The 17,658-nt window shown below is 49.9% G+C and overlaps 1 protein-coding gene across 9 annotated transcripts; it reads right to left on the reverse strand.

Moving 5' to 3' along the window:
* Positions 1-1,707: 1,707 nt before the first annotated feature.
* On the reverse strand, positions 1,708-17,295 carry Pprc1 (PPARG related coactivator 1). Of its 9 annotated transcripts, none has more exons than XM_052763220.1 (14): positions 17,063-17,295; positions 12,193-12,375; positions 11,495-11,644; positions 11,292-11,384; positions 8,311-11,173; positions 7,988-8,041; positions 6,926-6,983; positions 6,128-6,198; positions 4,526-5,237; positions 3,000-3,140; positions 2,836-2,896; positions 2,603-2,724; positions 2,228-2,379; positions 1,708-1,961 (listed from the first exon to the last, which is right to left on the reverse strand). In XM_052763220.1, exons 1-14 carry the CDS (start codon positions 17,213-17,215, stop codon positions 1,858-1,860), a joined length of 4,917 nt encoding a protein of 1,638 aa, XP_052619180.1. In that variant the 5' UTR covers positions 17,216-17,295; the 3' UTR covers positions 1,708-1,857. The 9 variants fall into 9 exon arrangements, with proteins under 9 accessions (XP_052619180.1, XP_052619177.1, XP_052619176.1 ...); XM_052763217.1 differs by having other exon boundaries at positions 2,836-2,902; positions 6,128-6,195; positions 17,063-17,294; XM_052763216.1 differs by having other exon boundaries at positions 2,836-2,902; positions 17,063-17,294.
* Between the last annotated feature and the right edge of the window lie 363 nt (positions 17,296-17,658).

The following is a 17,658-nucleotide window of genomic DNA, read 5'->3' on the forward strand; positions in this document are numbered from 1 at the left end:
CTCGAGAACCTACAGGAAAATGCAAACTGTCAGGTGTGGTGGTGGAGACAGGATTCCTCCGGGCTCACTGGCCAAGCCATGTTGTGGAATAATTTTCTTGTACACTGTGAAGCATCACTCTGATTGGTCTAATAAAAAGATGGATGGCCAATAGTTAGGATTTCCAGGCACAGAGGACACTAGGAACAAAGGCATAGAAATGGAAAAAGCAGGATGGACAGTACACAGATAAGAGCCTCAGGGAAGCACATAAATAAAAATGAGTTAAGTTGTAAAAACAAGCCTGGTGGCTGCTTCCAAAATTGCCACAGAAGCGTGTATTAATTATAAAAGCTTGGCTGATAGCTCAGACTTGTTACTAGCTCTTACAACTTAACCCATTTCTATTAATGTATGTATAGCTACATGCCTCATGGCTTTACCTGTCCTCTAGCATGTCTTGCTTCCTGGGCAGCTGGATGGTATCTCTTACTCTAACCTTATTCCCATCATTCTGTTTGGCTTTTCCAGCCACCAGCCTGTCAGCTTTTTATTAACAAATGAGAGTAATACATATTCATAGTGTAAAAAAGGACTGTTCAACAGCATTAAGCTACCAGCCAAACTTTCATCATTAATAATACGTCTCCATGTTGTGATTTTGGAGCTGCCTGGTGGGACAGAGAAGGACTCTCTACAAAGGCAGACTAGCCTAACTGGTAAGCTTCAGGACATTCCTGAGGGCGGCACAGAAAGTTGTCTTATGGTCTCCGTTCCATACACATATACACCACCACACACAAATAGGGCTGAGGATAAAGTTCAGTTGGTTGAGTGCTTGCCTAACATACACAAAGCTCTGGGTTCAATTCCCAGCACCAGATGAACCAGATGTACTAACACATGCCTGTAATCCTAGCCCTTAGGAGGTGGATTATCAGAGGCTCAAGGTCATCTTCAGCTGCACAGTGAGCTAGAGGACAGGCTAGATACAGAGGCTGCCAAAACATAAACAAACGTCTTTGAAGTTTGAGAAGTTTTTCCCCTTCTGACTTGTTTTACATGTGACAGAGCTGAAAAGCCAAGTTAAATTCAACGTGATTTTACACCTAACCAGAAGAGAGATCCTAGGAACTCAGTGAAGGTGAGCATGACCCTAAATGTGTTCAGAAAAGTACTGAATACTGCTGTGGGATGGTCTCTATGTCGTGTGTTGCTGATTGGTCAATAAATAAATCACTGATTGGCCAGTGGCCAGGCAGGCAGTATAGGCGGGACAAGGAGGAGAATAAAGCTGGGAAGTGGAAGGCTGAGAGAGAGAGACACTGCCAGCAGCCACGATGACAAGCAGCATGTAAAGATGCCGGTAAGCCACGAGCCACATGGCAAGGTATAGATTAATGGAAATGGATTAATTTAAGCTATAAGAACAGTTAGCAAGAAGCCTGCCACGGCCATACAGTTTGTAACCAATATAAGTCTCTGTGTTTACTTGGTCGGGTCTGAGTGGCTGTGGGACTGGCAGGTGACAGAGATTTGTCCTGACTGTGGGCCAGGCAGGAAAACTCTAGCTACAGAATACACTTGGTATTAGCACACAGAAAGAACAACACATGAGCGTTCTCTATAGTTCATGTTTATTAGATGTTCCCCTCAGACCCACCTTAACTAGAAATGCAAGTTAATTTTTTCAGTACCTGTTATTAAAAAACAAAAACCACTTAAAAATCCCAGTTTAACACGTTTTTATTTAACCTTTTCCCATTTATTATAAAACAGTCATTTCCACACTAGCAGCTCTCTCCCCCTAGAGTGGGGGGAGGGGTGGAGGAGGTTGGGCACCTCCAGAGAAAATGGGTCGGGGAGAAGTGCCCAGGGTTACCTCCTCAGGTTCTTCTGGGCCTGTTTCAACAATGTATCAAAATCAAGAGAATCAAATTTGCTCTTCACAGGGGCAGGATCAAAGTCTTCCCGATTGGAGTCTACAGAGCAGAGAGGAACCAACATTATAGTGTCTGACCCCACTTCTCAATCACAGGGTTTTCAAATGGCCCAACCCGGTAGCAGATGGAGCAGAACTGGCATGCTTGTGAAGAGGTACAGGAGAGCCCACTCCCTCTCACCCCACCCTGTAGGGCCTTTGGATGTGAGAATGCAAGTCAACTAGCTTTACTCTCAAATGTTCGAGAAACCCTTCTGGGACAGGGATGATATATGTCAAGCCCTCAAGCCCCCCTCCAACACTCACCAAGATCAGAGTAACTCCTTTTGCAGAACTGCCTGCGGCCCCCAAAGCAAAGATCAAAGGGCTGTTCATCTGCCTGCCGCAATTTGTGGCCGCTCTCGATAGCTGCAAACGCCTCTTCAGCGTAACGGTAAGTGACGAAACCATAGTTGTCCCTAGTGGGGAGGGTAAGCCACTTATGCACAGGTTACGGAGAAGACTCAGCACCCCAGAGTCTTCTTCTCTGTGCTGCTTCTCATTTCCCCAATCGTCAACCCTCTGATGATAAAAACGAAGGTGACCCCATACAGCTCAGCACAACAGCACACAGGGAAGAGGGAAACATCAAGGTATATGAATATAAAGTAGAAACATCCTAACTTCAAGACCCAAGCTTACCCCTGAACACGAAAATGAATGGTGCACTCCTCGATCTCTCCAAAAACAGAGAACCTCTGTTTCAGCTCTGACCGAGTCATGCGGCTAGGTATTTTCCCAATGAAGACTACCCTTCTCTCTTCCTACGTCGGACAAAGGAAAAAGACACCGTGAGCCAGAGCTGCAGCTGTTGATGACTCTGAGCTCATGGCATAGGACAAACCGCTCCTCCCAGGACTGGCTTCTCTACTCACTATAGCACGCTCCTTCTGCAGCACCCTCTGCCTTTGGTAATGGTCATTTGAACGGTAAGAGCTGTACCTGACAAGAGAGGTCCCATCAGCCCCCAGACACAATTCAAGACTCTCAGACACATGCATCCTAGATGCACTACCCTCAAACACATGCTCATGCTCACCGCCGTCTTCGATCACTTCTTCTGTGAGGGGAGAGAGAAGGAGAACGGCTTCTGGAACTGGAGGATGAGGATGAGGAAGAGGAGGAAGATGATGAAGAGGATGAACACCTTCTGGAACGCCCAGAGGAACTGCAGCTGGACCTGGAATAAAGGGCATAGGAATGATGAGAATGGGGTCGATAAGTTTCACTACCTCAGTCAGGCTCAGACTTGCCTCCCTGGCAAGAAGTTCAGGACCCAAGATAAAGGAGAACAGAAGCGTTTCAAGTTTTCTTCGCAGATAACAGATGGGAAACCCTTCATAAAATTTTACATACATTAAGTATTTTTACAGTTTTACATGACATTTTTATTACCCTCTTCCTTGAGAAGGGGTTTCACTAGGTAGCCCAAGCTGGCCGTGAACTTGTAATTCTGTTCTCTCTGCCTTGCCAGCACAGGAATTGTGCTCCGGTGCTCAGCATGCATACTTATTTGTGGTACTGAGGATATACCTAGAGCCTTCCACACAGTTAACACAGCTCTATTACTACTGAGCTTCATTTACCATATGCTTCCCACTGAAAATGGTAAAACACTTAAATCAGAAATAGAAAGGAAATACGGGGAGACTCAGGAGACAGAGGGCTAGCTAACCCTGGTTTCGACAGCTACTCTATTTGCAGTGCTGGAGTAAGGTTCCAGAGTCTGAGTTCTAACTGTTCCCCTAGCATCTCTCAGAGCAATACTGTAACCAAGGCGAGAGTGGAGGTTCCCATGTCAGACTACTGTTCACAGCCATTTCTGGAGACAGGGATCAGTGCTCCAGCAGTGTCTCATATATCCCAAGAATAATTTAACTTGTGATCCTTCTGTCTCCATTTCCTCAGTGCTAGGATTACAGGCATGTAACACATGTGCAGTTTATATGGTGCTGAGAATCAAATCCAGGGCTTCATGCATACTAGGCAGTCACTCTACTGAGCTACAACTGCACAAGAATTTTCTTTTGACAGTAATTTATCGTGTGTGTGTGTGTGTGTGTGTGTGTGTGTGTGTGTGTGTGTGTGTGCGCGCGCATTGTGCCACAACATGCATGCAGAGGTCAGAGGACAACTTTCAAGAACTGCTTCTCACTCCACCATGTGATCCTAGGATCACACTCAGGTCACCAAGCATGCATCTTTACCTACTGAGCCATCTCACCAGCACTTAAGGGTAACCCACTATCCTGCACTGACACCAAGAAAATACCAGGTATGAGCACCGGTAATAATAGTAATCACAGTCAAGATCAAACTCTAACAGTCTACTCAATGTATATCTTCAAGGAAGCAGAAAATTTCAGGAATATCCCAGACTCCACCACAGGATAGTCCCACAGCTTGCCTCCAACAATCCACAAAAAGGAAGACAAAAGCCAAAGACAACCTTCAGCCTTAGTGACTGAAAGCACACGAGTTAATCCATAGCCTTTTCAAGGTAAACTACGAAAGAGTTCATGAGCTTCCCAAATGGAAAGACTCTAACAGGCCAACAAAGCTCACCTTCGCCACCTCTTGTGGGGGGGGGAGAGGGACCTGGACCGGGATCGGGATGAGGAAGACACCGATGAAGAGGATGCTTCGCTGGTCCGGTTGGACCCAGAGCTGACAGACCGGCTGCTGCGGCCACGGCGGCCCTGCCAGCCCCGACCTGGGGGGCTGACTGATCTGCAGGCTTTTCGGTAACAGCGCATTGACTGCTGCTTGCCTGGGGGCTCAGAGGGAGTCCTAGTGTTCATGTCATTCCGGCAGGGTGAGGCCTCAGGAGACAGCAAGGTGGATGGGGCAAGACAGGGCGCTGAAGGCCCTGCCTGCTCATTTCTAGTCCTGTGATCAAGTGGTTCCTGGGAAGTTGTGCATGGAAGTAGGGGAGCAGCTGGGCCCAATGACAAGACAGGTTTGATGGTGATATCCTGATGGCGCTTGACATTCCATCGGGAGCCCACCTCTGGAATGACTAGGGCAGGCATCTTTTTGGGGGGTGTCCTGCTTCGGACACAATAGTCATGGTCCCCAGAGCCCACATGGACAGGACTAGGACCATGGACCCCTTCTTGGAGGCAGGCTGCAGCTGGATGTTTGGCCTCTGTAACTCCTTCAGGCTTCAGGGTTCCCTCCTGGGCGGTAGATTTAGGAGATTTGGCTCTGGCCAACAGTGAGACAGCAGCCAGGGGCTTCCATAACTGGTGGGGAGGGGTAGCTGGAGGGGTGAGCCCTGTGGGGGGAGGGAGGATGGAGATAGCAGGGTGAGATCCAGTTCTATACTCCAGATTCTGTGTATCTAGGAGGTTCAAGACCCCACTTCTCAAGAGTACGCTAAGCACTGACAATAGCCCAACTTCTCTAACTGCTCTAACAACAAAAGATTAGCCACTTAACTACCTAAACCTACCTGGTGACCAGGTTCTATCTAATTTACCCCATCATTTTCATGCTTAAATCCACCCTCCACCTAGCATTACCTAATGTCTAGGCTGCATCTTGCCTAGATTCACGCCATAAACTTACCCACGCCATAAACTTACCAACTTCCCTTCCAGCTCCATACCTGTTATCTAGACTCTTGCTAGACAAACCATCCAAAAACCAGGCTGAGAATGCCTTTTCAATTGTTTCTTCAAAACATATACAGGATGAAGTCCCAGCAGCTTAATACAGCACTTAAGTTCCATGATCGGCCCTCGTGTTTAATCACTGAGCCTTAACTCTTGCTTTGTTCTGTCAACTACCCCAGTGAGCCTCTACTCTCCAGTCAAACCAAACCACTTCCAGGGCTACAAAACCCAACAAGCTAGTTCCTTCTGTAGTTAGTTCAGTCAGGCTGCTGTTTCCCTAAAAGCTACCATCTGACTGACAGCAGTGACTGTTCTCAGGCCTCAGCTCAGTGTTAACAGTCTACACACCCCTCCCCCACTGCCCCTCACAGCCTACGGAATATATCACCTCTGATAATCAACAGGCTCATTTGTTTATACATCTGCCCCCTTGACCATGAACACAGCAATGGAGACCAGATGTCTGTACCTCGACGTCCACACACACTGCTGTACAGCAGGCACTGCACAGGTGCCGCACAGACTAAACCAGAGTTCAACCTGAACCCACCTGCCACGTTGGCCAGTTCTGGGGCTTGTAACCGGTCTAGGGGTCTCTTCTCCGGGGGAGTGTCAATGCTGCTGGCGGGGGGGAAAAGGGAAAGCCTGGTTCATTGCCTCAGTATCTTATATATCTGTTTTCCTCACAAAGCAACGAAAAGGTGTATGTAGAGAAAAACAGGATGCCCAAACTGCCCCATAGTTGTCTTCTAGCACAGAAGGGCCATAGTGACCAAGCGGTAGATTGGGCCTATTCAATTCTGCCAAATTCCAGGAAGCAGGCTGGCTAGGACCTTCAATGAGATGACCCTGAGTCCCCCCACCTCCTTCAATCCGGAACCTTGCCTACCAAGCTCAACTCTAACTGAAATCAGTGTGGATAAAGAATACACTTAGCAGATCAGGAATGTGAAAAATGAGGCCTCATTGTCAGAATGCTGTGAAGTAGAGGTTCAGGTGCCTGTGTCCTTCAAGGAGTTAGGGGAGCCCCAGCTATTTGCCCCTCTACTTTAAGTGACCCCATCACCAGCACTGAACAAGCTTGAAGTCTGACAACAGAAGGGAAGAAATCCAGAAGACATCATTTGCCAAATTGTAAGAGGCATTGGTATTCCTGATAGTACATACCCTCCCCCACCTCATCACCCAAGACAGTGTCTGGCGGTAACAGAGCGGGGACAGAAATAGGGGAAGACACTAGAGTCGATGGAACATCCCTGCCACAAAGGTGTCCAGCTGGAAGTCCTGGAGTGCTGGCCGGCTGCTGACCAACAGCTGTAGGGTAACTCGCTCACATCTCCATACTTACCCTGAGTTTCCTACAGCCAAGCTGTCAGCAGGAGCCGGGAGAGGACACTCCTTTTTGGCTGTAAAGAAATCATATTAGTTAAAAGCCCAACCAGATGTTCCAAACTGAGGTGGCATAGAAGTGCATTCTGACACCCCGAGGAGGAAGCCAGCTTTGCCTACACAAAGCTCAGATCCAGTTCCTCCAGTGCTATGTAGATAATGACATTTAGTTATTTCTCTTCTGCTCAGAAATACCCACTCCCCACTGATTCTGAGTCAGAGTCCAAATTGATGGGCCTAGAAGTCAAGGATCTGCCTAACTAATGTCCTAGCCATAAATTGAAATGGGGTCTCACTGTGTAGCCCAACAGGCCTGGAACTTTCATATAAACTAGGCTGGCCTTGAGCTCAGAGATCTACTTCCCAGTACTGGGATCAAAGACACATACCACACTCGATAGTACACTTGTCTAGCAAACGAATCTAGGACCATGCACACAGGCTAAGCATGGGTCCTCCCATGAAACCACATCTCTAACAACACACAGCCGACCTGTCTCACTCTTCTGTTTTACATGCTACAGATATCTGTTGCCAACTCAAGTTATCTGTGCAGAGTCTTTTCCCAATTATACCATAAGCTCCTCGAGAAGTGACCTCCACAGCACCCAGCACCATGCCTTGTCTTGAGAAAGTCAAGCTCTTCATTGCCTTCCAAAATATCTTCTAGGAAACCTCCTATACTCTTTCCTGCCTTACACACCGCATATGTTATACGAAATCCCACCTCTCAAAGTTCAACTGAAGAGTTGCTTCCCTCTAGAAAAAATCCCCATCCAATCCCAACCTCCCTTCAACTGTCTCCTCATCTACTCTTCAATTACTTACGCTATACCACCATATCCCTGGCTTAGATTACTCTCCCAGGGGAAATGTTGCCTCTCTATGCCAATTAAGAGGCTCTTCTGGTTGTTGAGATTACCCCCTACCCTCTACCCCAGTTCAAGCTACTACAAGGCTAAACCCAAAGGAACTGTAAACAAAAACAAAAGTTGGAACAAAACTATCTAGGTTCCCTCACCTTCTGATTTCTCAAACTGCTCCAACAGACTGGACAGGTCCGATGCTTCGATTCCTGTGAAGGAATACAAGAGATGAAAATCTAGCCCTACTCAACTGAGTTCACAGGTCCTAGGATGCCTCCACTTCTCCCTTTACATGCCTCCCTGTCCACCAAAGTTAGTGAAGCAAGGGAGTAGCACATAGCAAGGATTCAAATACAACCAGAGCCCCCAAAACATCCAACAAAGGGCAGCCTCGTGGACGTTATTCCTTCTGGCCTGTGGGCAACACTTCCAGCCAACCCCTGTACCCTTCTCGTACTGACTACAGTGCAGCACTCACCAATCTCACTGATGAATGCCTGGACCACATCCTCAGAGCCCTGAGAACGTGGGGTGGGCAGGAAGGACAGCTTCCTTAGACGGGCTGGATGGACAGCAGGCATCTTCGGGACAGTGCTCTGCCTTGGTATGGGAACAGCCTTGCTAGCTGGAGGGGGGGGCTTCTCCTTTGTTGTGTTCTCCTGAGCCTCAGGCTTTAGCCTCTCTGATGCAGACTCCCCAAGAGCTTCACACTCAGCAGACAGACATGGTGGAGCCTTGACCTGGGGACTTTGTACCAGGGTGGACTCTTTGTGTTTTGGTTGGGGAGACACAGGCACTGGCTGAACCTCTAGCTTTGTAGGCTCTATCGATGGAGCTATGGGGCTGGCTGGCCCAGAACTTAGGGAAGGAGTCACTGGCACAGGAAGCTTATCTTCAGGAGGACCAGGTGGATTACTACTGGATTCCACATTGGATGGGGGAACAGCTCTTCCAGCTGAGGCTGAAGACAAAGGAGGTGGAGAAACAGTAGACCAGAATGGAGGCTGCTGCAGCCCTGGGCCCCACCCCACAGGCCCATAGGCACAGCTGGAGCTGTAAGGTGAAACTGGTGCAGGAGGGGGTACCCAAGGCACATTGCAAGTTGGGGGTACAGCATAGGTACCAGGAGTACCAGACACCATGGGCACCGTTGGTTGTGGGGGCAGACAAGGATAGCCGGAAGAGGACACAGAAGGATAACAAGGCCAGGGTGGCACAGGGGCATAGTGGGTATAGGGGTCAGGTGGTATTTGTCTCATTGACACTGGAAGTCCAGGTGGTTGCAAGGGAGGTGGGGGCACACTGGGGACTCCGTGGCCACCTGAAGGAAGAGGAAGCAGAGGAGGTATGCCTGGAGGGAAAGGCAAAGGAGGGGGCATTGCGGAAGGGATGGGCCCAGCAGGAGACACAGACTGCAAGGTAGGAGGGGGCGGTCTAACTGCAAGTGGCATCTCATGAGATGGCACCTGTTCAGGGTGAGCTGAAACCACAGGTTTGCTGGCAGATGGCTCGGGACTAGGGGAAGCAGGGCTGGTACCCACAGACACAAAACAAGTCTCTGCTAGAGCTACAGGGCTTCTCTGTGGAGCGGTCTTCTTGGCTGGGGCTGGTGGAACAAGACAAGGGATATCTGCCAGTTCTGTGGGGGTCTCTGGAAGACTAGGCCACTTGCCAGCTGGGGGCTGAGAACTCCTGCCTTCTGCTTCTGTTTGCCGTTGCTGCCTTCGTTGCCGGTACTCAGACAGGCTGAGAGGCCGAGGTCTGGCTTCTGGGGTTGTAGCACTGGTGCTACCTTCCACCTTCAGAGGACCTGGAACCTCCTTGACTTCAGGGGTGATGACCGTGGGCTGGTTTGAGGACTCCAGGGAAAGACGGTTTCCCTGAGCTGCTGCTATTGCAGCACGTCTAGGGTCAGTTGGTCTGGACTTAACTACCACAGGATCTACTGGAGTCTGGTCATTTGGAATAGGGTCAACTACCACTGTGTCAGCTGGGATAGCATCAGCTGGAGACAAGTTACCTGAAGTGGGAATAGCCACTGCAGGTTCAACTCTTGCCCTGTCAGCCAGGACTGGGCCAGTCAGCATTGGGCCTACTGGGAGAGGACCAACCAGCGCTGTACTAGCTGAAGCCTGGTCAACAGGTATAGAATCAGCTACAGCCTGGCCAAATGCAGTGGCATCAGCTTCAACAGAGTCAACTGGCATGGGGTCAGCTTGAGCAGAGTCATTTAGTGAGAGAATGGGGTTGGCTCGACTAGTGTCAACCAGCTTAGGGCAGAGGTCCAGAGCATCTTCTTCAGCAGAACTATCCCGTCCTGTACTTCTTTGTAAGTCCTCAGACCCAGTCTTCTCCAAGGCAGCTGCCCATGCCCGAGCCCACGCCCGTGGCTTCCCCCTGCTCTGAGGAGCCTCAGCCTCTCTCTGAAGTTCTTCCTGCGGCTGTTTCTGTAAGTTGCCTGCCTGAGAGTTCACCTCTGTAGTCATGGTAGACTGTCCACGAGAAGATGATCTCAGCCTCCTGGTATAGCCTTCCAAACAGGCTGCTGGCTGTTCCTTGCTCTTCTTCTTCCTGCCCTTTCTGGGAACTCTCTGAAAACCCTGAATTGCATTAGTGGGTGGGTTCTGAGGCTCCTTGGGTGACAATGACTCCATGATTTCCTTGGGCTCCAATAAGCAGGCAGAGTTCAATGATAATTCTTCTTGATCAGGGCAAGGGTCAACCTTAGGCACAGCAGCTTCCGTCCCGGCCTCCATGGTGGGCATAAGTAGCTGCAAGGCAGGACTGGTCCCTACAGACTCATCCAAGAGTACAGACTGGGATCCGGAAGGAATCTGCCGCACCACGACCGGGATCTCCAGGTCATCACCAGCTGCGGCGGCCTGGCCCACTATCTCCAGCACTACACAACCCTCTGGCAGTGTCAAATCATCCGCCTGTTCCTGAAGCTCACCCTCAAGTGACGCCAAGTGGGTGAGGCTGGGCAAGCAGTATGGATGCATGGCGCGTACCAGCTCACTCAATGAGGAGATGCTCTCATCGCCAGGTGCTGACACTGCCATCTTTGCTGCTGTTGGCTTGTCTTCGTCCTCTGGGCATGCCAGATGCATGGGGAAGTCCACGCTGTTCACAGAGTTGTCCAGTTCTCCAGCAAGCATCTGACCACTGAAGCTGGCGACCTCCTCCTCCTCTTCTCCATCACTGCGCTGCTGGGGGGGAGGGGACTGACCCCATCGAGGTCTTGGTCTTGAGGGTCTCCAACTAGGCAGCCTTGGGGAAGAAGTTTCCAAGAAAGGAGGTGGAGAGAAGTCCCAAGGAGAATCTGCAAGGGACATCTCAACCTACAGGAGAAAGAGCAGATTCAAAGGCATTCCTCAAGAAGTGCTTTCCAGACAGTCCCTATGTCCTCCCCAAACTGTGAGTTCATGAGGGTCCCCAGGTAAGGCTTACTCCACTCACCCTACTACCGCCTGTGCTAGGCCCCAAAGGATCAATTGGGGTGATGAGGTCACGTTCTGGGGGCGTCCGAGAGAAACTGAGTAGCTTGTGGAGCTAAGAAGAAAAGAGACCCCTGAATCACTTTGTGCAGATTTATATGAACAGGCTCACAGATGTGGCTGTGACCTCTGTACTGGCCACATCCCACCCACCCCCATACTCACAGAGGAGCTCTCCCGAGGAGACACAAGCAGCTCTGAATCAGGAATGCTGTCAAATGGGGACAGGTTTTCAGAATCTGCGTTGTCCAGGATCTCTGTCAGAGCTGTGAGCAGCGACATTTCGTTCTGGTCCTCCAGAGATAACCTGTTCTGCTCCAGAGAGACAAGAGGTTCCCCCAAGATCTCTAATAACCTACCAAGCCATACAAAGAACTGGATGCCAAGAGAATTAATCTCCCAGCAAGAAGGATCTGAGTCCCAGGAAGGATGGGTTCCCATCTTTTACTACCTACCCACTCTCTAGTGCTAAAGGAGACCTGTTAGACTGAGCCTTAGGCTTGGGTTTCACACTCTTACACATTCAAGTAAGATGTGAGATGCTCAGGAAACCATCCAGGGCTAGACTGGTATTAGGATCAAAAGCAGACTAGAACCTCCTGGACACATAGGTCAAAGACCCTGAAAGGAGATAAGCTTTAGAGTATAGTCCAAGCTGAAGGCACCCCTTCATGGGCCAGTCAGACATTCTGTAGTCTAACTCTACCTACATACAAAAACATCTTTCAAGGACTCAGGTTGGGCATCCAAGAGGTTATGATCTGGGAGAACAAAGCCATGTCTAAAACAACTCCAAAGATTTCAGACAGACCATCCCATGCAAAGATCCTGTCTCAAGAACTCCAAGCCTTGCCCTAGCTTACCTCTCCAAGACTCCCAAAATCCTCAATGAGGGAGATGAGGGAGGCATCCATGTAGTTCTGCATGGTCTCCAGTAGTGTCTCATCCTGCAGTATCAGCTCCTCCATTTCCAGGTCTTTATCCCTCAGAGAGGAGCCCAGTCGAGAAAGATTGACAAAGCTGGAGTCATCCCCCTCCTCATGGACCTGAGGAAAAAGAGGGGAGGCTAAGTCAGAAAGACCTTTGGAGGGCAGCTGTTAATAACTCCATTGCAAGGCAACCAGAAATACAAGAGAAACGCTTTCTAAAAAGTCACCTGCTGTAGTGGGAAAGGTACCAGATGGAGAGGAATACCAAAGAAAAAGGTCAGTCAGGGAAGTTAAGCTTCTAACTCACGACCCACCCCAGGTCCCTCTTAGGCCTCTGCTCTGTACTGAGCGCCAATCCTCCACTCTTCCAAGAGGACTTCTTGGGCCTCCCGAGCCCACGCTGATCTCCTCTCACACCAGCTCAACGTTTTCCTCAACCTTTCACTCCCTGACAACCGCATCCTGCCTATCCTGTCAGATCCCTAACATAACCCTGGGTCACAAAGATGGCTCAGCTTCTCACTCCAGTCCTGTACTCACTAGGTACAGAGAACTGATTCCTCCAGCTACAATCTCTCACACACCCAGTGGAACACAAAGGCCCCCAAACCTGCCACACCAAAGGCTTAAGCCTTCAATCCCAATAAACAAGCAAATGTGGTAGAACAATAGTGGTACTACACTGGACGGTGGTGGCGCACGCCTTTAGTCCCTGCACTCAGAGGCAGAGGCAGGTGGATCTCTGTGAGTTCGAGGCCAGCCTGGTCTACAAAGTGAGTTCCAGGACAGCTAGATCTGCTGTCTCAAAAACAAAAAACAAATGATGGTATAAGCCTTTAATCCCAGCACTTGAGAGGCAGAAGCAAACAGATCTCTTGAGTTCAAAGCCTGCCTGGTCAACATGGCAAGTACCAGGCCAATCAGGACTACATAATGAGACATAGTGTTTTTGAGACAAGCACAAAACAAACAAGAAATGCAAAACGCAATCACTTTCTTTCTTTTTTTTTGGTTTTTTTTTTGAGACAGGGTTTCTCTGTATAACAAATTACTTGTTTTAAAAGATTTATTTATTATGTATATAGTGTTCTGCCTGCATGTATGTCTGTACAACGGAAGAGAGTGCCATATCTCATAGATGGTTGTGAGCCACCACGTGGTTGCTGGGACTTGAACTTGGGACCTCCAGAAGAGCAGCTACTCAGTGCTCTTAACTTTTGAGCCATCTCTCCAACCTCAACAAATAACTTTTTAAAAGAGGAAAATAATAGACTCCAATTCTTTTGGTGCAAATAATACTTAGGATTGTATTCATATATTTGTTTATATTCTTCTGTGCATCAGAATTTATATGTGCCTATACCCCCCAATTTACCCATTATGCCTTACAATATCTTATATACAATATCCACACTCCCTGTTCTTTGTGCTGGAGACTAAACCCACTCTAAGACTCTACACCTGAGTTACACTGTTAGACCCAACGATGAGCAACAGAATATCAACGGTAGTTCTAAGGGAAGGGAAGAGTCTCTTCACCACTCCTACCAAATGGGAGCTAAAGAGAAAGCCTGATTCTGCAGATGGAGAGGACCGCCTCGAATGCTTCTGTGAACTAGCAGTGTCTTCAGCTGTGTCATGAGGCAGGACCCGCCCAGACCTGTCAAGTGTCATGGGCAGGGCATGGGCAAGACCCAAAATGGAACTGGTGAAGCCAGAGCCCCAGCTATGCACATCTGCTCTTGGAAGTATGGTGTAAAGGCCTGAGAACAGAATCAGCAAACCAGACACCCTTCTGCAGCAAAGGGAGATGTAGCACTTGTACTCTCCCAAAAGAAAAAAGCAACAGGCCTGAATATCCCTCCACACCCGAACCCTCTACAGAGGTGGAGTTGCAGGGCCAGGGAGGAAAGGCTGGTTTAGACACTTTAGGAGTCTGGGCCCAGAGCTGACGTGAAAAGGCAGCAGGTTCAGGGACTAACCACTCCCACCCAGGCCTTCACAATCCTGTAATTACAACCAGAAGCTGAATAGTGCCTGGCTCAGCAAACAGTCACAGGTGAGCAAGTAGCCTGCATCTCCAGCTGGCCTGCCTCCTCCCTTCTACAGCCCAGGTCACTAGGCCAGACCGGTCCAGCCTATAAACCATCATCTCTACCTCCTCTGGGCAGGTGCTGGAGGCTAAGACAGAGACATCTGTCTCCCTTCACATCACTTCACCTATACTCTTCACAATCCCCAGTTAAGATAGTTCCCAGGGGGTCCAGATCATCCAAAGCTAAGTCCAAGCCAAAAGTGAGCTCACCACTAAACTCCAGCAGCCTCTTAATTGGCTTTCTCACATCAAGTCTGCTCATTCGGAATTCAAAGCCAACTTTAATTTCAGTTTTTTGAGACAAAATCTCATGTAGCCCAGGCTGGTCTTGCACTTGCTATGTAACCAAGGTGACCCTTAAACTCCTCCCTCCTTTGCCCCCAGACAGGGTTTGTTTGTTTAACAGTTCTGGCTATTCTGGAACTCACTTTGTAGACCAGGTTGGCCTTGAACTTAGAGATCCACCTGTCTTTGTCTCCTGAGTGCTGGGGCCCAGCTATACCATTAAACTCTAGGTTATCCTACCTCTAAGCCCAGCCCAGAAACTTTTTCTAAACACTTTAAAACATGTAACTAGTTGAGCTCCAGAAGCAAAAACAGGCCATTCCTAGGACCATCAGGTCATTTCCTAGGACCATCATAAATCCTTTCAAAAGGCATTGAGGAGTGGGGGGAGGGGAGTGGTGCCGCCTTTTTATTCTCAGCATGCAGGCTGATATCTTAGTTTGAGGCCAGCCTGGCCTACCGAGCAAGTTCCAAGACAGCCAGGACTACAGAGAAACCCTGTCTCGAAAAACAAAACAAAAACCTAGCAAAATCCCTTCAATGGTATCTTTCTGCTCTTAGCAATGGATTTAAACTCCTTATAATGGCTTATGCCCTGGTCTTCCAGCCAGCCTCTTCGGCAGCATGTCCTCTCCAAGTCCACCCGAGTTCCTCTCATGTCTGCTTTTCACACTGATAAAAGTCTCTTCCATTCACAGACTCTCAAGTTAGACTACTGATGACCACGTAATCCTCAACAGGCCGCACTTGTCTTCCATCTCACCACCACCATTCATTATCTGTCTATCCTGAGCTAAACCCAAGAATGCACGGATCACATTTGTGTGCTTTAGCAATCCATCTGTATTTAAACATATGGCACCTTGATAACTACTGGGCTGACTGACCATCTAACATAGTAGAACAGGGTCTTGGATCCGTACCATTTCTCCCAGATGGTGATGTTGTGAACAGCACTGGCCACAAAAGATGTAACCGCTTATAAGTCGGAGGAAAAGGGTAGTTGATCCCAAAGTCATTATCCCCTAGACTGTTCGGTTGGACCATTCGGTTGGACCTTGTATTACTGGGAAGCCTGTAACCCAACTTTACTTGGGGGCGGGGAAGGGGGGGTTGCTGTCAAGGACTCCGCTTAAATTGCTTCAAGAACACAACTAATTCCTGCTCACTCACTGCCAACCTGGTTGAGCATTTTTGGAATCCCAGCAATGAACAGTAGGCTAAAAACACTTTTAAGTAAGGAGAACTGAAGGACGGACGGACGGGGACACACACACACACACACACACACACACACACACACACACACACAAAATTTTGGCACAAAGAATTCTCCCTTTAAATTAATATTAACTAACGTTGAATAGTTTTCAAACCACCTCCAACTTTTCCTGTCTCATCAAAAATTTCAGAAAGCCTCACACAGCCACACTCACAAACAGTTGCGTCTGTGAGTTCACCAGCGAATGCCTTAACTATCTCCTCCCAAAAAGATGCTAGGGGAAAAATTAAACTAGTCCCAGGTAAATTGACACTCCCATGACCCTTGAATCCCATATGAAGGGCTTCGGGCAACCGAAAAGGCCAGTGTCTTGTGACTCACAACCCACTCTAAGCAGGTCAGACAGAAGCGTCCACGAACTCATTCCTCCACAGTCCTCTAACCCTCGCCTCACACCCTGACATTTCTAGAAAGCTGCCTTTGGGAACATCTGGAAAGTCCACCATCCACCGACGGAAAGCGTTGCAGACGCATGCAAGAGGGAATAAACTCTTCTACGCTCGGAGAAAAGTTGCCTCCCGCAGCCCCTACCTCCAGGCCAGAGGTCCCCAGCACAGACCAGAGATGGCGGGAGCGGCCGAGACACACCCAGTTCCCGGCAGTGCGGCTCCAGCGCGGATACTAGATGCCCGACAGCCTGGGACAGGAGCCACGTGGACATCCCTTCCCCGCCCCCACGTGGACCCGCGCCCCGCGCTCCCCCCGCCCCGCCGGCAAGCCCTACCCACGTGGGCGCCCGCGCCGCCTAGGGGGAGGGGGAGGCAGACAAGTTCTCCCGGGAAAATCGTCCCCCCACACCCCACGTGCTCCGAAAAAGGAACTACGGCGCCAAGCTGCTGGAGCTCTCTTCGGCATCCTTAGAAAGCAGCCCTAGCCTTCAACGCCAATCCCCAGCCCCCGCCGCCCCAGCGAGGGCCACGTTTCCGACGCCCGACTCTGGCCCTCAGGCGTTCCCAGGAATCGCCGCAGGGTTCCTCCCGCTGCTGGTGTACCCCCAGAAAACGACCCAGGTCCTCTCCACCCTAGCCAGCTCCCGCAGCATCAGCACGCCAGTGCTTCCTCCCTTTCCTGTGGCGTCCACGTGTCACCGCCCGGCACACGCCGCTTTGCTGCCAGCCGCGGGCCGCCCGCCACCCTCTCACCTGCTCCGCAGCGCTCACGGCGCCCACGGTCCCATGCGGCGCTTGGCTCCAACTCGCCCAACCGCCGCCGCGAACTCCACCGCCAGGGTCAGGACCTGGGCCCCCAGTCGGAGGCGGCGCGACTCGGTCTCTCCGTCCCCGGCGCGCCGCCATCTTGGCCCCTGAACACCCAGCACTGCTCTGATCGCCGGCGCCGCCTCGCCCAGCCGATTGTGGGAAAGGAACTACATCTCCCGAAGGACACTGCAAGACTTCGAATCCCAGAAGGCCATGCGGCGAGCCACTCTTGCACCCGGGAAGAGGACGAGGACCCTGACCTTCCTCGAGGGTTCCTGGGAATAGTAGTCTCTAAAGGAAGACTAGCTAGTAGGAGCCCTAGGAGTATTGTAGGGCTCAGTTTTGTGGCACTATCGGAGACCAAGTTGTTGAGTACGCAGTAGTAAGGAAGAGAGTTAGTATTTGCCTATCACTTTATTTTTGTTAATTTGTCCAAATGTTAGACCGCTTTCTTTGTTTGACGTTCTACCTGCTACACTTTCCTTTCACCTTAGTTCACGTCGGCCGCTGTTTTGAAACAGCACCCCCAAGTGGACATT

This window comes from Peromyscus californicus, unplaced genomic scaffold (assembly GCF_007827085.1).
Source record: "Peromyscus californicus insignis strain IS unplaced genomic scaffold, ASM782708v3 Scaffold_4__1_contigs__length_199733344, whole genome shotgun sequence".
NCBI classification, from domain to species: Eukaryota; Metazoa; Chordata; class Mammalia; order Rodentia; family Cricetidae; genus Peromyscus; species Peromyscus californicus.